Source organism: Liolophura sinensis, chromosome 6 (assembly GCF_032854445.1).
Source record: "Liolophura sinensis isolate JHLJ2023 chromosome 6, CUHK_Ljap_v2, whole genome shotgun sequence".
Lineage (NCBI taxonomy): Eukaryota > Metazoa > Mollusca > Polyplacophora > Chitonida > Chitonidae > Liolophura > Liolophura sinensis.
Window position 1 is genome coordinate 3,947,527 of NC_088300.1, and position 25,758 is coordinate 3,973,284.

General features: G+C 40.7%; 1 protein-coding gene across 1 annotated transcript; it reads right to left on the reverse strand.

Annotated features, from left to right (window-relative positions):
- Positions 1 to 8,392: 8,392 nt before the first annotated feature.
- LOC135467819 (agrin-like) lies at positions 8,393 to 24,307 on the reverse strand. Its single transcript, XM_064745695.1, has 2 exons — positions 23,592 to 24,307; positions 8,393 to 10,775 (listed from the first exon to the last, which is right to left on the reverse strand). The coding sequence occupies exons 1-2, from the start codon at positions 23,854 to 23,856 to the stop codon at positions 10,255 to 10,257; spliced, it is 786 nt and encodes a 261-aa protein (XP_064601765.1). The 5' UTR covers positions 23,857 to 24,307; the 3' UTR covers positions 8,393 to 10,254.
- Positions 24,308 to 25,758: the final 1,451 nt, after the last annotated feature.

Below are 25,758 nucleotides of genomic sequence, written 5' to 3' on the forward strand. Positions count from 1 at the left end.
AGTACTTGGAAGTCCTTAAAAATGCGAGTACTCCTGGAAACTCCTTGAAAATCTTAGTTTTTCCGAACTTAAATATTGTCTGCTGACCGCCCAGTATGTATATCGGGAGCTCGCTGATAATTCTCCCATAATCAGGGCTTCCGCTGGCACTCGCCATTGTCGCAAATTTAGAACTATTATGAAATGGCTATAAAATGTGAAAAAAATGCGAATGTTTTTGGCGACAAATTTATGCACTTAAGAAAAAATACAAACGTTATACAAATTCTTTCAAGTGAGTTTTCTGGGGGTTTTAGCAGATTTTCGCAATTTTTCTTACGAAAATAATCCACTTACTTTGACTTCAAACGGCTTCATCTCGGCAAAACAACACAGTTGTATGGCGATTACTTGACAGAAATCTACAGTGGAGTCAGCATTGTTGCAAGTTGACTTACATTAAATAACGCTTGAAACCATTTCCGTTAAATAACGAATGAGAATCATGGCATTTTGGGGGATGCCTTTCATCGCCAGTTGTAGCAAAAAAGCTATCAAGGGAAATAAATCAAGGTAGAATTACGCCTGTAAATGAAGTTGCCTCCCATGAAAAAATTAAACTTTTCCACTTAATAAACTATTTTTGGGGGGATCCGAAGTAAATTAAATGTTTCAGAATATGTGCCGATACATAAATGTGTACGCCGTCTGGTTTTCTCCTGCCAGACTGCATTTAATTAAACTGAATTCACAAATTTATTTCGTAACAAATTTTTCTGATAGCGGAAATTACATTTACTAGGATCTTACAGATAGGTTGAAAAAAGGAGTGATTTTTTTTCTCAAAAAACAAAAACATGCTGCCAAGCATTTCTCCATTATTTTGAGGGCAGTTGTTCTAAATGTAACGTTTGATAAACTCCAGATATAGCTAGAAGAGACCAAACTGATTCTAGCAGCTACACCAAGGTAGATAAAAACGAATTACAGAAGGAGACCTACAAGAGTCATGGCCCGCTAAGGAAGTATGGCTAAAGAAAATAGTATTTACTACAAAATCTGATGAGTGGCTACAGTGACTGGCTAAGAAAAATACTGACCCAGAGGAAGCCCTGTATACTGATATATGCCGTTCATTTTTTTTATTTATTATTATTATTTTTTTTTTTTTTTGACTGAGCCAAGGCTGGGTGAAAGATTGTGTCGCATTACAGAGATGAACGGCAGATATTTCTTGCAAAAGCAAGCGTATTATTCTAATATACATGCATACAAATTAAAGCGTCTATGATTCAGTCTATAATTTGCATGGTATGTTTAAACTAGCCCTGAAAATGACAAAAAACTCCTTGAAAACTTGAATTTCATTCTCATATACCTGCACGAACCCTGATAGATTTGCGCTAGATATTGGCGAAAGACAAGTCGTCTTCAACGAACACAGGCGGCACAAGAAGTCGCATGTCCGCCGTCGGCCGTATGTGCGACATAGATGGCTTATTTTCAGCGCGGCCCTTACGAGCAGTGGAACTTGGGAAATCTACAAATTTTCTATCCAAGTCTGGGATTGAACCCGTACTTCGTGTGCCTCGTAGTTATTAGTCGCACACCGCACTGAGATACATACCAACCACTCTATGGACGCTGGGAAGTTAATAGGTCACCGTTAATTCGGAGGTTAGAGTCAGTCAGAACATCAATCACCTGGCTTCTTTTAGTGATTTTGATCATTTTCATTTATTACTTCAACACATTTAAACCTACTTTTCCCACCATTATTTAAAAGAATAAATTTTTTTCAAGACGCTACCATTCATATGTTTATTTTTGTGGGGTTTTTTGTGTGTGTTATTTCTGTGTATAATATATTTGTAATCTTATCTAACATCACCGAGTGTGTACCTTACTCTCATTTTCGCCTTAATCCCTGGAAGTTTCTTGTCAATGTCCCATGCATAACTTTCCGCCCATATTGAACTTGATCGCCGGCAGTAAATGAAACATGCCGATAATAAGATTTATCGTGTAATGAAATATAGATTTGTTCAGCTTAAGAACTATGAGATAAGAAATCGTCGCATGGTGGCCACAGCGTCAGTGTGAGGTTGGGTTGACAAGTACGAATATGAGATGGCTAACACACGATTGTCTTTAATATCGCTGAAGACTAAGACAAATTATTTCGAAGGCAGGCATACAGCCGTGCAGGAACCTTTACATATATTACACCAGCGGGCAGCCATCACACGGCTAATTCATGCCGGTTATGTTATCAGTTACACAGTCGGTACACGCTGTTTAACCCACGCCCCACGTCGTTATCGTTAACTGCGCCACAACACAGCCAGTGTGGGATGGATTGCGTTTTAACGACACTGGAGTTGAGCTTGTCTGTCTCAGTTGCCCGTGAGGCGGTGATAATAGTTCTGCAGGAATACAGCTGCCTCTTCAAATCGGACGACTGTTCGTTCGTTCTGACATTGTTACCATTTTTGTTTGTGGTGGGTGTCTGTAATTCTGCCTTGAACAAACAAGCCAGCAGGGCCTGATGGGCTTATTTCTACCCGCTGTGTGTTTGTGTTTTTGGTATATATACCGACAGTCGGCTGCGGCAGGTATACTGTGATCACTGGAAGTGTCCACCATTGTTTTTCAGGCGCCATTTTTCCCGATCGTCTTGATCTTCGTTCGCTAGTTCAAGATGCATACAGCTGATACTTGTCACAGAGTCCAAGTTTCCGAAATTGTTCACGATGACCGAGCAATATAATATATCTAGGTTGTCCAGGGACATACATCTAGCCCTTCAGGTAGCGCCCTCGAGTCTAGCTCCGGCTCGTAGTAGGTTTCACAGTCTTACATGCAGAAGGCTTGACGTGTGCTTGTGCACGGAGGTATTAGGAATTCTGCGAGCTCCGCCTTGGTATAAGTGAAATATTCTTAAGCACGACGTAAAGCACCAATCGATAAAATAAACAAATATTAGTGCGTGTGATCGGATTGTACAATTTGAGCGATTTGAGTAATAGTGAAATGGATAGCACGGAGTCGGAAAGCGATTGGAGGAGTTATGGCGCAGTAAGGGTCTAAATGAATTTGACGATGAGTAATTTCTTAATTCAGTTGTATGCTTGGGAGTATGACCAGTGGGTGGTCAGCAAATTGTTGGTCTGCTGCTTGCAGAAGAGTTCCCATTAGACGTATGGTTGACCACTACGGTGTCTGGGTAGAACCTTGCTGTGACCGACATGGACACCGAGGATTGGTCAGCAGAAGTACAATCAATGGTGACCATTATGTGAGGATTGGTCATCTAAGTATGAACCACGTTGACCAATAAATGGGGACCAACCGCAGACCATTAAGTGAGCATTGGTCATCCAGGTACAACATCCGCAGACCATTATGGTACAAGTGACTGCTACAACTAGTTTATATTGTTGGTAGAAGATAAGTGATGTATTTCAACACCTGACGGCCCAAATAAACATTTACCTTTCTGTTTACCTGGTGAAAAGCTTTATTAGTTTGTTGGCTTCTCAGGGAGAATCTTCCTCTATTCTCCTTCCCAATCTGTTAGCGCCTTAACATCCACATGTAAGGAAACACTTCCAGGCTGTGTGGTTTTTAACAAAGATATGTGGGCCGACATCATTTGAGGTGGTGAAGGTATTTCGCATGTTTCCGCGAGAGGAGTGCGCTTCGAACTCATCACACCACAAATCAAGCGATTAGGAATTAGACACGAACTTTTCTTTAACTCTGTTTTGCTGCTCGGGCAAGATTTTCAATTAACCTTTTTTAGTTTTGCCGCAAACAGGTGGCGTATTAAGACTGTTTGCACTGTGTTCTTCCGCGTGACCTGTGCGTGGGGTCTTCTCTCCTTCACAAACATCTGATGGACTAATCTAATTAGGAACAACCCACACCTGTCTATAAAATGTAACACGTGTTTCTTTATGTAGTATTTATGCTACCGTTAAAAGTAGAGCGCCAAAATAAACAGCTTGGGTAATGTGGTTGAGTCATGTAGACACCGTTTGATCTTACCCTGCATGCATACAACGGCCATCTACTGAAAGCATAGCCTCAGCGTAATAACCGCATCACCGATTTAATTCTGCGCAAATTCTTGATTTATGTAAATCAGGAATCAGGTAAAACTCTAACTTCATCAAAAGCCAACCCGTTCATATGTCTCACTAACCAGCATTCACTGTGACTATCTAATCATGTCAATACTATCTATCCTTCATCTTTCACCGATAGCCGAACGTTCCACTTCCGATAATAATAACCACCCAGTCCCTGTTCTCTCACTCAGCAACTTCCATCAACACCTTTGGTTTTATCCAATAACGATCATCTAATAACAGTTCAGCCTATAATTGCCTTGCATCACTTTTCCATGGCTACGCATTGATAAATATAATCTTAAATACTATAATGTTAGTCTTCATCCATCACTACCACTCAGTCTGTCACTCTTCATTCGTAACAACCAGCCAATTTGTCAGTCTTCATTCGTAACCACCACCCAATTGGCCAGTCTTCATTCGTAACCACCACCCAATCGGCCAGTCTTCATTCGTAACCACCACCCAATCTGTCAATCTTCAATCAAAGCGCGACTGAGATACTTGTTTAATTGTTTTTTGACGTGGAACACATTCATGGAAAACGAATTTGAGCTTTGATATGGAATTCATGCCTGGAATATCCACTGTCTGCCCGGCATCATTGAAAAATGATGACCGCTTCTCTCTTGTGTGTTACCCGCTGTATTTCCTATTTGTATAATTTCTTTGGGAGCTAGTGTTAAACGTTGTTTTGGAAATGGATCTTGCGATTATCGACTTGGAACGCCCTTTACGGACTACGAATGGTGTATGAATGTCGGACATGACGCTTATATTCAACCGTCATCAGCACTCAATCTGTCAGTCTTCATTCGTAAACACCACCTAATCTGTCTGTCTTCATCCGTAACCACCACCCGATCTGCCTGTGTTCATCCATAACCACCAACCAATCTGTCAGTCTTCATCCGTAATCACCACACAATTTTCATCCATAACCACCACCCAATCTGTCAGTCTTCATCCGTCACCACCACTCGATCTGCCAGTCTTCATCCGTTACCACCACTCAATCTGTCAGTCTTCATCCGTTACCACCACTCAATCAACCAGTCTTCATACATAACCATCACCCAATCTGTCAGTCTTCATCCATAAACACCACTCAATCCGTCAGTCTCCATCCGTAACAACACTCAATCTGTCAGTCTTCAACCATAACCACCACACAGTCTGTCAGTCTTCAACCATAACCATCACTCAACCCACCAGTCTCCATCCGTAACCACCACTCAATCTGTCAGTCTTCGTCCATAACCACCGCCCAATCTGTCAGTCTTCATCTATAACCACCACCCGATCTGTCTGTGTTCATCCATAACCACCAACCAATCTGTCAGTCTTCATCCGTAATCACCACACAATTTTCATCCATAACCACCACCTAATCTGTCAGTCTTCATCCATAACCACCACTCAATCCGTCAGTCTCCATTCATAACCACCACTCAATCTGTCAGTCTTCATCCATAACCACCACACAATCTGTCAGTCTTCCACAGTAATCATCATTTAATCTGTCAGTCAATATCCATAAACACCACCCAATCTGTCATTCTCCAACCGTAACCACCACACAATCTATCATTCTCCAACTTTAACCACCACTGTCAGTTTTCATCCATAATCACAACCCAATCCGTTAGTATTCATGCATAACTCTCACCCAATCTGTCAGTATTCACCCATAACCCCCACCCACCCTGTCAATCTTCATCCATAACCACCACCCAGTCTGTCAGTATTCATGCGTAACTCCCACCCAATCTCTCAGTATTCATACATACCCACCACCCACTGTCAATCTTCATCTATAACTACCACCTAATCCGTCAGTATTCATACAAAACTCCCACACAATCTGTCAGTGTTCATCCATAACCACCACCCAATCTGTCAGCATTTATCCATAACCAGCATCCAGTCATACGGAGTCGTATTAATTGCCACCATTCAACCCTTCAGTTTTAATCCAATACCGATACCGGGTGGTAGTTATGATTTAAACACTAGTGCCCAAGGATTGGGTGGTAGCTGGGATTATTATATACAGTGGAGAGTCCGCTTCGAGAGCGATAGATCTTGGATCAATCCTGGGTGGAGTCACGCCTAAGACTTTAAAAGAAGAAGTTGTAACTTCCACACTTGGGGTTCAGCATGAAGGGGATAGTACAACTACTGGTTGACCCGTAACAGTATAATGGCTCGGGCGGGACGCCTTACTTGCCTTCGTCTCAGTGAAGCAGCACTAGATAAAAGGGCGGTGGAAATCCGTCCTGCAACAAGGAGGTACATTACATATACGCTAAGGATTCCTTCGTCGTCATATGACTGAAAAATTGTTGAGCACGACGTTAAACCCCAATCACTCACTCACTATTACATACAATATATATATATATATATATATATATATATATATATATATATATATATATATATATAATAGTCCCAGGTGGTAGTTATCAGTGAAGACGGAAGGGCTGAATGGTGCGTACTGATAAACACTTAGTCACTAATACACGTAATTAGACGGTCGTAACTAGAAACATCATTAGTCATGTATTCCCCACTTCAGTCTTGCCACGTATATGCCTGTACTCGGTTCAGTTTTGTATTTTCATGTTTATCTTAGTTTGTAACACTGTCACAGTATTTATTATTTATTTCATTAGTGTTTTTAAGAGTCAAACTTGGAACCATATCAGTTGGTCACCTTTGCTTAATACAAGAGGAGCTCGTAATTTTGTACAATGGCCGGTTTTATATTTTGCATTCATTTACAAAGATTGACAAGTTCAGCTTTATCCCCCCCAGAACATAAATTAAAACCTCATTTACATTTACAGAAACTGTCTGAATCAGAATCAAAAAATATTGTTACTTGTAAGGAAAGAAAAGGACATGTATAGATTTAGTAAATGAAATAATAATCTGAAATTTGCCATCTGCTCTACCCAAGTGACTGTCCAGGACGGCAAATATCTACACCTTTTCAAAAGAACGTGGTTTTTTTCTTGACAAAAACTGTTTGGAGCGTACAAAGGCTGAGATTATGGTGGAATTCACAAAGCCGACTAAAATGAGCTTAGGCTGACTGTGCACGGGCAGAACGAGCTCTGTTCATGCATAGACATTTCCGCGATCATGACCTGGCATTAATTACAGGGATTAACAAAACCAACCAAGACTGGGGGATTAAGGAAGACGTTAAGTAGCACCAATATCCTCTAGAGATCAAGACAAAGCCAAGGCCAATCTGGCTAGCAGTGACCAAATCGCGTTCTCTTCCAGTCTTGACAAGCACACCAGCGTGCATTGAAACGTCAGCCAGTGAACACTTCACATACAAAAAGACAGCGGCCTTTTAATTTGATCACACACTGGCTAACTGCCATGTATTAACCAATGGCAGGGGGAGTTTCATGATAACTCAGCCAGATGTTACGGAGTCCTCCAGGCTTGGTGTTTGCTCAGTGCGCCAGCCCGCCTCTGTCGTTCTGTATACGCAAAATAAATTGTTTGGGCTATACCATAGTCCTATGCCAGGCAATTTAAGTACAACAATGAAATCTTTATTCACTAAAAAGTATCTCCATTCTGAGAAGCAATCAACAAACAGAACGCCTAGGCAACCTAAATAAGAACCCATACGTTTATACACGAAGGGTTATACAAAGAAACCAGTCGATCTATAGACGGGTGATTGTGCTGTGGTCTGCAGTTATTCTGTCTGAATAGACCTTTTTTAAATGAGTTCGATTACTTCAGAATTTTCCTCATTTCCGGTCCACTAGAACCTCAGAGGAAAACAGAACAGAGACATCTTTTACTGGATGAAAAGCAAACCGAGACAATAATCTCTCACATAATGTTTTCTGAATCGCGATCGATATATCCATGCAATACGTATGATAAACAATGATCTTCCAGAAAGAAATCAAATTAGTTACAGGTGACAAGTTACACGATTAAAGCAGAAGTGAAATCGCACTTAGCTATACAAGTTACTATTATCACGGTTAAGGTGTTCGAATTCACATCAATTTACCTCCATAGTTAGCGGTGGTAGCTCTACATTTCTAATCTGTACAGTATATGCAACCTTTTGCTTTTTTAAATGTGTAAAATACGAAATTTAGTACCAGCCGATAAAACACAGGCATCGTGCAGGGCTCAAATGTATGTTTGCATTAACACATTGTTTAAACATTTTACCATGCTCAACATTACGATTGTCGGCAAACGAATAACCTTTCAGACATAAAACAATATTACAATAACTGAAAAAATCTTTATTAACATAAAGTGTATATTATTCAAACATGAGACATTGGAAATCTACGGGCACACACTCCCGCATATTTGAAACAAAGCAGTTTCAACTACTCGGTATCAGTTAAAACTAACTATACATACCCGCAAGTGTTACCATATAGCGTCTGGTTATAGCGTGTTGTTAGCTTAGGCGCGAGTAAGACATGCATAACTCTGCACTGAGTATTGGTCGTTGGCATACGCTTATAATTTGTGGTAAAAGAACAAGAAAAATGACAGTCCTAAATTTACAAATATATATAAGAAATATTCGCCCATCAATGTCTATATCGGAAACGGAAAACACGATTTCTTCGAAATATGCATGTACCGTAGACTACTACATGTGCTACTTTTATCACGATTATGAATATTTTTCCGTGATTGTATGACACGACACAAAATATGATTTTCTTACCCTTCCCTTATGAATCAAGTATAAGGGAAAACAATCAAATGACCTTCTCACATTTTACTACGTTTATCATCACACATTAGACATAACTAATCACTAATCACACATCTACCATTTCTTAATCCTGTCTATATAAAACATCACTCTAAGTATCACGTCTCCAGCCGTCGCACCTAACTACGTCACACTGTTGTCACCCATAAAAACGTTGGTAAGGTTTACGGGTCACGAAAACCGGCCTGTACAGCCACGGTCTCTTAGAACCATACTTTAGATAGTGTAAAGCAACGTTTTGATAACAAAAACAATGCTAAGACTCCCGGGGCAATTTGTTTGAAAAACTCTTTTGTAAACGTTCTAGTTTAAATATAAGATATCTTGTATATGATAGCTGATCTATTTTAGAGATTGTTAGGAGCACAAAACTTACAGGGGAGTGTTGAAAAGAGCATACCATTACAAATGTTTGCAGTAACTACACTTTTCACTAGAATAAAAATGCCCGATTCACAATGATATGCGGTTAAATTTATGTGATTCTGTCCATTCAGTTGCGAAACATTGACAGCGAGACCATGGTAGAGAGACACTGACACCCAGACACAGATAGTGACACAATGGCAGCTAAACAAGGACAGTGAGACAACGGCAGCCAGACAGTGACAGTGAGACACAGGTAATGGGACTCTGGCAGCCAGACAAGGATAGTGAGACAATGGCAGCCAGACCATGACAATCAGACACAGGTAGTAGTCAACAGGCCGCAACACACTGACAGCAAAGCCTGACAACGTGACTGTGACAAAGTTGCAGTAAAAACAAGACACACCGAAAGAGAGTCAATGGCTACGGAATACTGGCAGGGAAATAGTTTGTCCTGCTTTTGATTTGTTTGGTGGCTTATCTAGATTTCAGTTTAATAGCTTGAGATAACAATCTAGCCATCATGGTAATAGGTCATGTTATGTTGTATAAAACCCTGTAAAATTTCAACTCTGTGCATATATATCATGGAGTTATATTCCTAGGCTTATCAACTGCAGAATAAAGAACTGAAAATATTACAGCGTATTTCTCATTGATACGCGCGTCAGGTTTACTACCTATTGTTCTCCAATGACTATATTTTTGATACTTGTTCAAAGTCCAGTCTCGTGAAACCCAACAATAGGTAACAACAAGCCTTTACACCATCAGCAGTCTTAACTACGAATTTTTTATTACCTACTCGCTCTTCATCACATTATAGTACCCAGCATACTTTGCGTGTACCATCAATGGAATCATGTTTTCCATACATCCCTGGATTCAATGGCGCCATGAACGCCAATATCTTTCCCATTTATATTTCCTACAGGGTGTACCGCTTGATGCACCAGCTTGAGCCTCCCTTGTAATATCCAATCAGTATCTATACGGTAGGAATTTGTACTTCCGCGAGACACGGCGAGACTTGTAGTGCATCCGCTTTCGCCTTTTGTTCCTCTTTCGTCGCTTTTGTCGGCGATTTTTTCGCCTGCTGCGCTTGCCATTAACTTCACTGCTGTCGCGTTGCCGCCCTTCGACCCGCTCGTCGAACTTGGCCAGTTTGTCCTGCGACAAGGTTTTCTCCTGTTTGGATTTCTTCTTCTTCCTCCGCTTGATCTTGCGCTTGTTCGTCCGTCTCTTCGGTATGTTTTGTTCTCCTGCTTGAATCTCGTCTTCCGTGCACGCGTCCTTGTGGCGCACTTTGAGCCTCTTGCCCAGGTTGCAGGCGGCGATGCGTAGGTGGCAACGGGAATGGTACGTCAGGTTATCCGTACCACACACCTCCTTGCGGCGCCGCCTGCAGGAATACACACTAGGGCACGTGCACAAAGGTAAACCCTGCATGTTTTCCATACAGATTTTATATTTAGGGCAATTAACGCTATCACATGGGCTGTCTGTAAATATAAACAAAAAAGAATGGATTAGTCTTGCACACAATTGTCAACAATTGACCTAGAAAAATTATTTTGTTTTACACAATGAAACCATGATGACATGTTAGTATGGCAACACGTTTTACTTTTTATTCCACTTTTCGTGATATCTTAAAATAATTTAAGATATCTTCAAATAAATTAATAATATCTTTAAATAATTTAAGATATCTTAAAATCATTCCAGATCTCACAATTTCATTCCTGATATCATAAATTAATTTCCGATATATTTAATTGAATTACTGATATGTTGGTGTCTTTTGAGATATCATGAAATACTTTACAGATATCAGAAAAAGAATTAAAAATATCAATAATAGAATTAAAGATATCAACAAATACTATCTATTTCCTGATATCACGAATTCATTTCAAGATATCATTTAAGATGGCGGATAGAAGAACAAAACTGTTCCATGTGAAATAATTGAGAAATTCAGAAATAATCTCACAAAAATTAACGCTCAAGTCTTGAGGCATAAAGGTTAGTGTAAAAAGATCCTAGGATCTTATTATTTTGGTTCATGGACATGCGCCGGACTGCTGGCTGACTGAAATGACGGCAAGCACGAGTTCGCCGGATTCTAGTGCTGGTCTTGAGATTTCGTCATACTTTTCCCTGCTATGGGTTGTGGATATTCTCCTCAAATTGGCCAGTGACAAATTTAGCCTTTCCCTAGGAACTCCTAAGTCACCACTGTCCGAAAACAAGCGTTGAACTTCACGTAATGTCTTACTAATTCTGTCAAGAGTTGACCGAGCTGTAGTTTGCTAGTCCGCCGTTTTGGCTAGATCGCACGCAGTGAGTTCTGGGATAGATGGCACCGCCATCTTTAATGATATCATTAATTGAATTCAAGATATCAAGAATTAAATTCAAGACATCAAGAAATGGTCAGTATTCCAGATATCATTAAATGAATTCATGATATCATAAATTCATTTTGTGATATTATTTTAATTAATTAATAGGTATTAAAACTCAGAAACTTCTCACCCTTAGACTGAAGTCAACACACTATCGAGCCGATTTGCTGAAGACAAAAATATAGCTACGATATTTACATGCCATATGCAGGACCCATTGGTATAATTCGTCATTATCTGAATCGTGATATACTCAAGAATATTTCACGTATACGACGGCGGCCAGCACAATGTATGGTAGGAGGAAATCCATGGCCATAGGAAACCCAGAGCGGCCATCCGCAGGATGCTGGACCAAAATAGTGCAACGGTAAATTATGATGCTGTATTATGATACTCTGTGGGTACTGATTGAAGAGAGATCGTTATACCCTTCAGACAAACTTAATGTGCGGTATTATAAAGATTTATGTTTAATTGATTCCCATATTGGTCAGGGATACTTTTGGTGATGACTGTGACTTACAGGAATACAGAACTACCATTTTCATAGGTCACAAGGATTTTCCACTAACACGATGACGACCAGTCTCATATGGGCCACAGAAACCGAAGTAAACCACAAAATTCTGGCAAGTTATTGGCAAACATTCCCACTATGCGATATACGTCATGTTGGCGGGAGGCAAACGGTCTCCACACCGTGAACTCAAATACCGCTTACAGTGGCTGGTGCAGAAAATTTATATCTAAAGGATTTTATGTTCATTTTTTGGTTGTTGTAGGTGATAATATAGGAGTTATAATAGATTTAAAACTCATGCTTGTCAAGCCTTGTAGTTTGTGTGACAATATAACCGGGTGCAAATCTTACGGCGATATTTACACGATGTATAGTGATAAGTATGTGGTGAGAAATGCGGCTTTAGTGCCTGTCGATGAACTATTCGATGAACTACCCTAGCAGACGTATCACGTGCCCAGAACCTACCCCTGCCATTACATTCCTCAGCTGATGTGCTGTTTTCTTTCTGGCATTTACCAGCAAAAATCCCGTGGTGAATCGTCACAAGTATCCGCGCCAAGTATTTCACAACTTGAAAACCAGCCCAAGTGCCAATAGGCCTGTTCAGTGAGCCAACTGAGTGAATAGGAAGGGCACATGCTTCCCGTATTACTCCACTGTTAACTAAAGACATACGGCTGGTATCAACCCTATGGATAACACATGCTGTAAGTTCACTGCCCGTGGAGAAACTACAAATTTAAGAAGTGCTAGAATTTCTTAGACTTCATGACGTCTTCCCTGAACAATTTCCCAGCAAATATTGACAAATTCTTGTCCACGGGATTTCGCCATTCTCTAATATATTACATTTATTCCTTGTTTTCTTAAGGACACGACCATTCTCCACAAATAAATAAAAGTGCCATTGTTCTGTGAGAGTTTGACGCAGTTATTATGTGTTTACGTACCCAGATGGTGTGAATGTAGCACGGACGTTATACACAGTAGCATTGTTTTCCTCCTCACCGCTTTTAATGCAGCAACGGCTTCATCAAATACATATACAGTCTGACTGTTTCTGTATAGCGCTACAGCTTTGTTCAATCGGCCACTTTACACTGCCACCGGGATTAAAGGAGAAGACCGGAGAAGTTGAAAACCTAGACATGACTTACATGAATTCAGAAGGGTTAGCAAATAATTGCTGCGATCGGTTATATAGATTGAAAATGATGCAATCTAAGATTGTATAGCCAGTTGGATTGGGGCCTCCACTTTGACAGATCATGTGACCTATCAGAGCATGGACGTATTTTCCCACTTGCACAATGATTAATAGATGTAATCTTGTTTAACACTGTTACAGGGTACAGGCTCATGAGATTTAGTTTCATTGGAGAATTAATGTTTGCTATGAAAAGGTTTAACGCAACGGCGTGCAACAATTGAATATAGGTGAACAGTATATGCTCCAGAGCAAACCAATCTCCTCAGGCCTGACGTTTAGGGAGGTAGCCGCCCTTGAGGCTCACAACGAGCACATTTCTTAAATTTGTACATGTATAAGTTAAAGGGGAAAAAGTATTATTGTCCAATTTAACGCCCTGAAACGTTCATCTTAATTCAGTCGAAGTTTTACCTCTCCTGACTTTCCCTTGATAAAAATCTGTTATGATGAATGGACAGCGTTAATTATAATTTATGCATGTTCCACATATGCAGGCTACCATTTATAGCACATTTGTAGAACTATGGACGGTCAACGTAATATCACAAGTCGCCCAGATGTGATGATCATAAGAGTACACCTCACACACGAATTCACAACTCATTCAGCTACCAACTCCGTGCACCGCATTTCTACGTCGTCATTATACACGCAGATCATCCCATGCAATCAAACAAAGCTTCAATGAGTCGCACAACGCCACACAGCTGCGATGGAAAGGTTTTAAATCAAAACATTTTGATTTTTTCCCACGCCATCGACTATCACTAAATCTTCCCTTCGATCTTCGATCAGCACTATACATTGACGTGACAGCTCTCTCCGACGAACCCTTAACAGATCATAACGTCCTCGTCTTAACGAGGCAAACTATAGCGTTATGCTTGCATCGCATGATGAAGAGTTGTAGGCGTTTATATATGGGCATGGTTCTGTACTACAATCAAATTTAAAATAAATTAGTAAATATTACCACATAGTTCATGAGAAAAATGTTTTACGACAATCTGTTTTTACATTTATAAAAGGATTTAAACCATTAAAATATGATACCGAAGAACGCTAAACCATGCATATTCTCACAGCAAAGAAAAACTGATTTATTATACCATGAAACCCTATGCAAATATGGGCCATAAAGTAAAGCCCACTCACAATAGTTCAGAAATTTCATTTTTGAAAACTGATTTCAAGAAATTTCAACAATTCCTCTGTTCATAGATATGTAAAGAGGTACAAATTATTTCTACAAACCAAAATAGTACAGGCCAAATGAAAAAACCACCAGGTTGATAAATTGCTGCATATATGGGGCATGTCTAAGGTATTTTCGGACAATGTTTCCAAGGTTTCCAACTTTAGCGCGTATGTGTAATCTTAATACCGGAGAATATTATCACCTCATGTTACGGGTTAACGGTCATAAATAGCCGGCTGGCGGTCTTTACACTTATATATCACATCAGTCTCTACACTTATATACCACCGGCAGTCTTTACACTTATATATCACCGGCAGAGTGATATATACAGGCACCCACAGGCTCTAACTGAACAAGCAGAAGTCCATTAAGGCTGTCGGTACATATGGGGTTCCAGACAGCTGGCAAAGCGAAGGCTGAGCATGTGCACCCCATCAGGGAGAATGGCAGATGCCAGCTCCGAGCAGACCTGTGCCTTACTTGGACTGATGAATGGGTATATAATCAGACTAATTGATTTAAATGACTCTTTCACCCAACAGACTTGTGCTAGGTATGCTCCACTGCCGTATGTTCTCTCGCTATAGCGACGGCCCAGTTTGGGCCATCTACCAAATGAGAGGAGCACACTTTGAAGTATACCACCATATGACAGCCATCTACCACCGTGTTCGCTAGACGCTGTCACTGATCAAATAAACTTTCTTATACCAAACACACAACTTGGCCAGAGTGTGTTAAACAAGTTAAGGACATTTTTCATTCAACACATGAATCACACTTAGAAACAGTTTAAATCCAGACAAGCAACCCTCCTACAGCATTAAATGGACGAATGTATAGGGTTTGTAGTCCTGTAACGATAAACCCAGCTTTATATGGTGACGCTTTGAAATGTAAAGATAGTCTAAATATAGAGCTCGCTCGCTAATTTATGTGACAATAAATATTTCATTCGTCATATAAAGTCTAACTGGTCACGTAATTAGTGCTGACACCTTCAATGTGTCCGTTACTGTACCCATGTGAAACCAATGTGTCCCTTACTGTACCCATGTGAAACATCAGAACAGAAGCAGAAGATTTCATATGGCCAGTTTTAATTTCTCTGACTCTATCTTTAGCAAAATTTTAATACAAAGAGAACAAATAAAACCAATTCAGGCAGACTTTATAAGTTTGTCGCTGCTAGGAATTATCCTGAGAAACACCCCGTTTGATAACATGCTCGAGGACCAATTTGTGTGTTCTGTTAGGTTTTATTCGTGTGCTTCATTCTCTGTTATATCAAGGACAATTTGAGTTGCACTATCAGCTGAGTTCTTGTCAGTAGTTGTCGTTCACTTCAAACGTTGATGGAAGTTACGGATACTTTCTATTGCTGTAGTTGATTTATCTCTATGTGGAACCAGAGGTGTGTACTGGCTTTCAGGCAGGATCTCCATTAGGAACAGCAATGTGTACTGACTGTCAGTGTGCACTGGGTGTTAGGAAGGATCTCAATTCGGAACAGCAGTGTGTACTGCCTGTCAGGGTGTACTGGGTGTCAGGAAGGATCTCCATTAGGAACAGCATCGTGTACTGGCTGTCAGTGTGCACTGGGTGTCAGGGAGGATCTCAATCCGAAACAGCAGTGTGTACTGGCTGTCAGTGTGCACTGGGTGCCAGGAAGGATCTCAGTTGGGAACAGCAGTGTGTACTGGCCGTCTATGTGCACTGGGTGTCAGGAAGGATCACGGTTCGGAACAGCATTGTGTACTGGCTGTCAGTGTGCACTGAGTGTCAGGAAGGATCTCAATTCGGAACAGCATTGTGTACTGGCTGTCAGTGTGCACTGGGTGTTAGGGAGGATCTCAATTCAAAACAGCACGGTGTACTGGCTGTCAGTGTGCACTGGGTGTCAGGAAGAATCTCATTTCGGAACAGCAGTGTGTACTGGCTGTCAGTGTGCACTGGATGTCAGGAAGGATCTCTATACGGAACAGCAGTGTGCACTGGCTGTCAGTGTGCACTGAGTATCAGGGAGGATCTCAATTCGAAACAGCAGTGTGTACTGGCTGTCAGTGTGCACTGAGTGTCAGGAAGGATCTCAATTCGGAACAGCATTGTGTACTGGCTGTCAGTGTGCACTGGATGTCAGGAAGGATCTCTATACGGAACAGCAGTGTGCACTGGCTGTCAGTGTGCACTGAGTATCAGGGAGGATCTCAATTCGAAACAGCAGTGTGTACTGGCTGTCAGTGTGCACTGAGTGTCAGGAAGGATCTCAATTCGAAACAGCAGTGTGTACTGGCTGTCAGTGTGCACTGAGTGTCAGGAAGGATCTCAATTCGAAACAGCAGTGTGTACTGGCTGTCAGTGTGCACTGGGTGTCAGGGAGGATCTCTCTTCGGAACAGCATTGTGTACTGGCTGTCAGTGTGCACTGGGTGTCAGGAAGGATCTCTCTTCGGAACAGGATTGTGTATCTCCATTTGGAACAGCTTTGTGTACTGGCTGTCAGTGTGCACTGTGTGTCAGGAAGGATCTCTCTTCGGAACAGCACTGTGTGCTGGCTGTCAGTGTGCACTGAGTGTCAGGGAGGATCTCTATACGGAACAGCATTATGAACTGGCTGCCAGGACGGCTCCCTATCCTGAACAGCATTGTGTACTTACTGGCTGTCAGGGTGCACTGGGTGTCAGGAAGGATATCTCTTCGGAACAGCATAGTGTGCTGGCTGTCAACGTGCACTGGGTTTCAGGGAGGATCTCTATTCGAAACAACATTGTGTACTGTGTGTCAGAGAGGATCATTATACGGATTAGGCTTCACAGATATTGGTAAAAGAATTCATATTCAATAATAATATTCACTCGTATAAGTATCGGTTACAAATACTGAAGTAGCTTCGAGTGCGTTTAAAGCTGTCTTATAAATGCAGAAGAGAAACAGAATATGTGTAATGGGCATTTTCCAAGTACAAACCTGCCCTTGACGCTTTCTGACAAACTGAAACTTAAACCAATAAAACGATTAGCTCTAATCACTACCAGGCCTGACAGCAACCTGCAGATGGTCGTGGGTTTCCCGCGGGCTCTGCCCGGTTTCCTCCCACCATAATGCTCGCCGCCGTTGTATACGAGAGAAATATTCTTGAGCACGGCGTAAAATACCAATCAAATAAATACACGAAACTTATATCACTACCACATTGAACTCTGTGCTCAGCGTTGTTATATCTTGTGAACTATAAAAGTTGCAATAAAACATTAAAAATAACATACTACAAATATTTGTGTAATGTGTAATGCGTACAACTACAAAGGTCTGAGAAACCAGTTAGTATCTGGGCTTAAAGCGTCCCTTTTTGTAAAATCAAAATATAACTTCACTTGAGCACATGTTCCCTATTAAATAAAATGTCAAAAAATAAATAAGTGAAAAGAGATGCAACTATAGGAAGGCATGATGAAGTGGATAAAAGGTCAAAAGGTGGATGTAATATACAATATTGGGTCTTTAAACCAAAAACAAGGTGTTTTCACTGTTGACAATTTTACGAAAAGCTGCTGTTGTTTTTTTTTTTTAAAAAAGAGGATTTAGTTTTTACCTGGTTGGCAAAGTTAGCCGCGATGCATCAACGACTGTATGGTGTCTACACTTCACAAGGACCCTGCGTCACGTGATCGCCCAGACGAGAATTGTTCGTCATGTCATCAATCAGAAATGTGACAGACAGCAATCGACACAAGGTTAGCCCCGGCAGCAACTATTTCAGACAATCTCCGAGAACACATTAAAGCAGTAACATGATACACCCACGAAAAAACACATCTGATATATGTACTAATGAGTATGCACTCAAGTTAAACCTCTAATACAACGTCATACACAGCCTAATTAAGACATCTTCAGAGAGGAAAAAACCTCTTAATTCTAAACCGAGATGAAATTAACAGCAGACACGCAGACATCGCTACAGGCCATAAATCTTTTAACTTGAATTTTTAAAATGAAATTTTGGAAATAATAAGAGCCTGCACATGTTGTTATCTATGACAGAAAAGATATAACCAACTTTAAATCTTACCCGAGAAGACTACTGCCTAAAACACCATCTAGAGCGTATGAAATAGCACTCGCAAAAATGAAAGGATCTAGCGAAAAAAATTGTAAACCGTAATTTTAGAGCTTTCTAGTTCTAGTATTATATTCATATATGTAGAATCCCACAGGATCGGGATATCTACTGCACAAAATTGTAGTTTGATATAGAATTTAGTTCATGGCACCTAAATCTTAGCAGGGCTACTAAAACTTCTGCGTGTCACGTATCAGCACAAAGTGTTAAGTGTGGACGCATTAGGACATATTCACCCATCATGGTAGCTCCAAAGTAACAACGTTGATACCTTCAGATCTGGAATCCAAGGCAAACACTTCGCACACACTTAAGATCTGAATCAATGACGGTAGAACTTATGCATACGTTACACTACAAGTAAGTCAACGTTATATATATATATATATATATATATATATATATATATATATATATATATATATATATATCTAACCAAATGATGCATCGCTATAAAATTCGGTATTCCAGTGCTTAGACTTGATCAAACCGATATATAAACGCCGTAGACCAGAATTGTCGACCTGAATCCCTGCACGCTGTAAGGGTCTTAACAGCTGGATGTTTGTCCCTGTAACTGATTATGACCATTATACATTTGGATATGCTCAGAAAAAAAAGTATTAAATGAGGTAATCAATAAGACTGCCATTACCATAGCCCATGCTGTATATTTTTATTCATCGGATCAACGAAGTTTTTACCGAGCATATCTCACCTTCACAATGGCGGTTAAAGCTTCATTAGTGGAATGAATGAATGAACTAATGATTGATTATGGCTTAACGCCACGTCGCCAATGATTTAGCCATATCGTGGCGAGCTTCGCCAGTTATGAAAAGGCAAACTATGCCTATAAACCTTACAGATAGGCACACTGTGTTCAAACCACAAAGATAGTGACTTTCGAAAAGCTTATGAATCAGTTATATGACTCAGGAGCCTTGCAACAATGCGGCCGCTGTGAGTTTTAAGTCCAGCTCATGCTGGCTTCCTCTCCGGCCATACGTGGGAAGGTCCGTCATCAACCAGCGGATGCTCGTGGGTTTCCCTCGAGTTCTGCGCGGTTTCCTCCCGCCATAATGCTGATCGCCATCGTCTAAAGGAAATATTCTTGAATAGGCCAATCACATTAAAAAAATAAATCCAACATATGGAGTACTTGCTAAATGTTTTAACTATAAAAATATACCAACAAAAACTGTACCCAATAAACGTGAATATATACCATACACAAATAAACGCAAATTCCACGCGGCAAATGAAAAGAACAATTTGGGTATCCTGCCTTGAAGATGCCCATACAGTTATCCTGACGAATGAAAAACAGTAACCAAATTGCTATATCACGTTTAATTACAATTAATGTATTAATTTCTTACACTGTTGTTTCTGAGACATATGTTTTTGATTAGATTATTGGTTGACGGTATAGGCGTGCGAGTGTTTAGGATGTGGACGTTCTGGTCATGTAGTGTAGTTGCCTAGAGCATGGGTGTGATGCAGGGCAATGCGTTAGTTTTCCACAAAGATATACAATCATAACAAGCAATCAGATCTCGCCGTCAAACTGTCCAGTAAAACAGACCTACATCGATATGACAGTCCCTAACTGCCCGGATACTGACCGTCTGATTTGTACTGAGTTTGACAACTACTTCTGGCAGTTTGGACAACTGGCCAAATTGTTATCAACCAAAGATAACTGGTCAGAACGATGCTGTCTCCCAATGACAGTTCGCATATACATAGTAAGAGTTATCAATGCCACGTGCTGTCCTGATCGATAACCAATCAGTTAAAGGTTGTGATGTGATAATCCCATACTATCAACAGCGCGCAGTAGCATAGTTATCGAGACTAATATCCCGTTAAGAGCTGTCAGTAAACAGTCACAAACCTACCATGAAAAACCTCCTAATCAGCTCAACCCCAAAGAAACGCTATTCTTGAGTACGCTAACAAGGGCGTATAAAATACATTGTAATAAGTATAAATACAGAAATATCTTCTAAATATTAATTGTCTTGTATTTTAAAAATCATTACTACAAAGTAACAGTGATGCTGACAAGTTTGCAAGTAAATACGTTTGAATAAATATTATAGAATATTACTACATGGTTTGAGGAAGGCTGAGTGCAAAGTTGGTAAGTATCCGCTGTATACTGCACAAAATATGCACGCTTAATCTGACGAGGTCAGGCACGATGAGCGACAATCACAGCTACAATCACAGCTACAATCACAGCTACAACCACAGCTAGTCTTCCCTACAGATGCATTTTCTTTAAAAACATAAGATAAAGGTGAGTGAATTCATTTCTCGACAGGGTTGCACAGTTTAATTCATCTGGATATTCGAATCATTGCAACTCTGATGACCTTCCAAAAATTCTGGTATGTTGTTACACTTTTGTCTCATTGATGACATTGTATTTTTCACGCCTTTATAAATATAAACCCGAATCCAACATTTTTTTTTTAATTTTGACAAATTATTTAACGTCTTAACAATATGATGTCAACAGTTAACGACGTCGAGATATTCCTATATACACCGAATTTACTGTTCTTCGCCTGCCACTGTATAAAACTTCAATCTATTTTGTGACAAACAGCGACATCTTACTGGTAATATCCGATATGTCCGCATGTATGCCGCTCGATTCATCCATTTAATATCTCAAGGCTACATTATCAACTATCACATAACACGGGTGTTGTATAAACTGTTTTCTGACCGCGAAATCTTCATATCTATCTTGACGTCTTTTCTATCGCCTTCCAGAAAAAGACGCTAGGTCTTGATTTCGTCTCATTAGTTAGCTCATTAGCCCTCTATTCCGCCAAGGTCATCAAATTGAGTGGATGCGGCATTTAAAAGTCATTTATAGGGTTGCTAAAATCAGAACGATCATTTAATCACTCTCAACGGTTTGAACAGTAGTTTGAATAATATAAAGATTCCATCTTGCCATTTATCATGTCACACAAGTGTAAAGCTTAAAAAGCTACCACTGTAACGACCTCAGATGAGAGTATAATTATACCTACGTGATGCTGCCGCTATGCGTAAATCAAACGTTTTCAGGTTTCTTAACATCAAACACGTGTTCGTCACCACAGTCACTCATAAGCTAAATTCTCTCAATGTCACGCCAAAATAACGTCCCAATTTCAACAACTGCAATTGTTCTGTACATCAGGGAAATGACGATTTGGTGCTACAAATGAAAGTGACATAAGCTGGTATGAAATCAGCAGGTCAAATTACCATCCACATAACCGTCATCTGGCGAGTGAGGTCACCATGACACGTGTTGGCTTGACAGATATATATATATTATGTCACAGTTAGTTAATACCGAGACACCACAAGCTCTGACTCCAAACTTGTCCCTCAACTATGCCTGGGAGTGGCGTACAACTCATACGACATGCTTAGCACTGGGTTGTACACGTTCCACGGAGCGAAAACACGTCCCTATAACAGTACACTTTGTATCATCCGATCTAGCTGGAGTCATCGGCAGTTCATCCTACTCTCTCGAACAGGCTCCAGCGCCTCGCAACACGTCTTGAGCAGGGATTAAGGGGTATTCTTAAGGGGACCGCTTTTCGTTTTTACGATACTGAAGTTGCTGATTCCCGAGAGGGATATAACAGATTTCTCTCAGCTGTTTACCGTAACACGAGTATTACAGTATTCGTTCTGCTTGTATACACTGACCTAAAAGCGAAAAGGTGTAAAGAAACATGACGAACTCAATTATATATATATAATACTATTTCATGTCAGGTTAAATGACACGAACATTTGCAGTGTCTTTGAAACCCTTGAATGGGAATTAAGCCGATGGAGGGGAGGGACTTTAATTGAAATATCCTTTCTTCAGCGGTAATTATAATCACAAAGGCGTCGTAAGTAAAGTATCAGTTTCCTCAGAATGAGTCAGTAACGTACACACAACTTGTTTTCTAAACACTAACTTTTTCGAAAGCAAATTTGGTCTTCTCCCCCGCATTCTGCTTTCCTGTGGTGCAGTTATTTACTTCAGCTCGATTTTCACATATTTACTTTAACTGGGCCCAGAATTTGATCTCAGTCAACCTTAGCGACCTTTGGCAAGCCAAGCACCCAGCCTGAACCACAAGTTCCCTTCTGACTCCAGCGTTACACCCACCGGCAATAAAATCACTGTAAATAAAACTATCAATTATACTTGCAAAGAACTCGCACAGGGGAAAAATGAGGTGGAGCAGAAGATCACCACATCACAAAGACTTCCCGACGTAATTAAAATGCGTATTTGTGTTTGAAACGATTTCTCTGGCTGAATTTTGGTGTAGTTAGGCTATCAGCAGATACCCACAAAAGAATGATCTGATTTTGTGGCGAAATATAACTGGTTTACAGACAATGGAAGAGTCAGAAAAATAAGCTCGTAAAAGAGGAAATGAATAAATCAATCCAGACTCAAGACCTGGCACAAGAACGAGTCACGATTATGGCACGGCAAGACTTAAAGCTGAGAGGGACAAAAACTGCCTGATTAGCCGTGTGACATAAATCAACAACATAGTTGCAGACGGGAACTATACGTGGTAATGCGTGTCAAATGTAGGGTTAAACCAACTCAATGCTCCTTGTTTTTAAACCGTAGGTATGGATACCGGGTGTCAGTTAAATAATAAATGGTGACTATCATTTACATTCAGCTGTGTCCTTTTAAGCAGGCTTTAAAACGCCTGGATGGCAAACACGTCATTTCTTTTAGAGGTGAATGATTGATGGAATGCTATGTAATTATGTCGTATACTGTAGCGGCTTTGTCACTCTCTTTACCTTTCTTGGTAGGACTGTCATGCCGAACACTGGGTTGGTAAACATCGGTAGAGCACACGTTACAGCAGCCACAGTGGTCCTTTACTACCATGGCAACACAGTACTGAAGTGTCGGGCAGGCCTCTTCGTCACACTCCCCGCACTGCCCAACCTCACGCGCCTCCGCTACGCTATCCGCTTCATCCGATAAGAAACGCGAGGTGAACGCCGAGGAAACTCCCAAACACACGGCCGCAAACACTAACAGGCTACTCCAGTTCGTCATCTTTAGGTTGGTAGTCCGTCCTTACGTCCATTCAAATATATCATTTCACAGAAACACAAACACGTAAATTCTCCCGTGTTATAGATGAAAACCAAAATCCATGAATAAGATAAACTTCACTGTATAAGTAATTCGCTGTGTTAGTAATTCTCTAACAGCGAACTTTATGTCAAACTTTATATCCGGAAAGATATGGAAACCTTATTCCATCCCTGGGCTGTCACGGCAGCAGCGAGTTCGGTCTGTCCGATGCGAATGAATGGCTTCAGTCCGGGAAACTCCCACGGTTGTCCATTTCCCGGCGACACACGCCTCAGACAGTCGCAACGGAGGCTGTGTGCGAATAGCGACCAGGGCCTTGCCTATAGCTGTCAGTTAACAACAGCAACTCTTAATTTTAACAAAACCACAAACATTCTTCCTCTGTCAAGCCCACCTTCCCACGTCACTCTATTCCAATCGCCACGTGCGACTCGCCATCAAAAGTGATTGGCATTCGGACTTCAGTCGATTGGCTCAAGTCGTGGGCGGGTCGATTTCCTTTTGGCGGGGAAACCTATTTCGACAGGGTTATTATACCCTTGGTTAATTACCACTCATTTGTCCTCAAGCTGTTAAACATACAGAGCTTAAGCTTTTGCTAACAAAGCTTGTGCGTACACACAAATTATATCCTGGAAATCGAAAAGGCTTGCAAGACTGACCTGCCTGTGACCCCCATCTCACGGCGTTAAGTGGTCTGACCCACGTGAAGTCATCGTCACACGCACTGGGAAAGTTTCTGTAAGAAGCTGCCAAGTTTTTACCAAATGCAAGTCGGAACGGCATAACGTTCATATGAGCGGCGCGGAAAAGTGCTGGTTCCCTCAGTCCCGCATGTATACATGAACATTCAATACTGTCAAATACACTTGTTTAAGTGAAACCTATGTTCTACCTTTGTAAATTGCATGTTGTTGTTTTTTAATATATTAGTCTATGTAATGTATACTACTCATGCGAAAAATTCTATTGATACGACATTTGCTCCATTTGCATAAAATAATCCTGAAATGAGCTGCATAAGATATATTATATGTCATTATTGTCAACATCATGTGATGTCATGGATCATTATATCTGTTAAATGTTTAGTAAATGATTCATTATCTATACTTACCGCCATTTGTCAGCTATCCCAAAACCCTCCGACTTGAAGTCGCCGACAAACCGACCGTAGCTGTATTCGAGCACGCACCTCAGTGGTCAGTCTAGGGCCGATTGCATGCGTTTGTCTAGCCAGGGACGGATCGTAAATTTATGATTCATTTAGTGTGTCCTCCTAAGCCACTTAACAAATTGGGAAATCAATCAGGCAATATTAGTCCACCGGAACTGTCAAGCATTCCGTAGTTCATGTTCGATTGGGTACCTGTAGGCCTACATGTATATTCACCCTCCCAATCAAACATTCAGCTATTGCGACACCCTGTAAATCTGATACGGGCCCAGTCGGCTGTCATTTGCGAGTACACGGGTTAGTCGTGCTTGAAGACTGAGGTAACCTGTAACATAAAGCATTTTCACGCCTCTAGTGATATAAGCTAGAGATGATAGCCAGCGGTCAGGCTCTTTAATAACTCTTGTCTAAGCGTTTTACAATGACAGCCCGAGGCTAATACGTAATCGATCCAATAGTCCTGTTGTCAATAGCTGTCAAGCGTGTAACATACATGTTTATTACATCTTCATGCTATATAGAGAGGAGAGTGCTGAACAAACCCAGTGTTGAAAGGATCTGCTGTTCACACCATTGTTATCCCGCCGCTCGATCATGGGCAGATCGTATGAGAACCCTGTGTTTGTGTGCTTTCGTGGTTACAAAACGCTTTTACACAAGGCAAGAGTGAATCAAACGGCGTT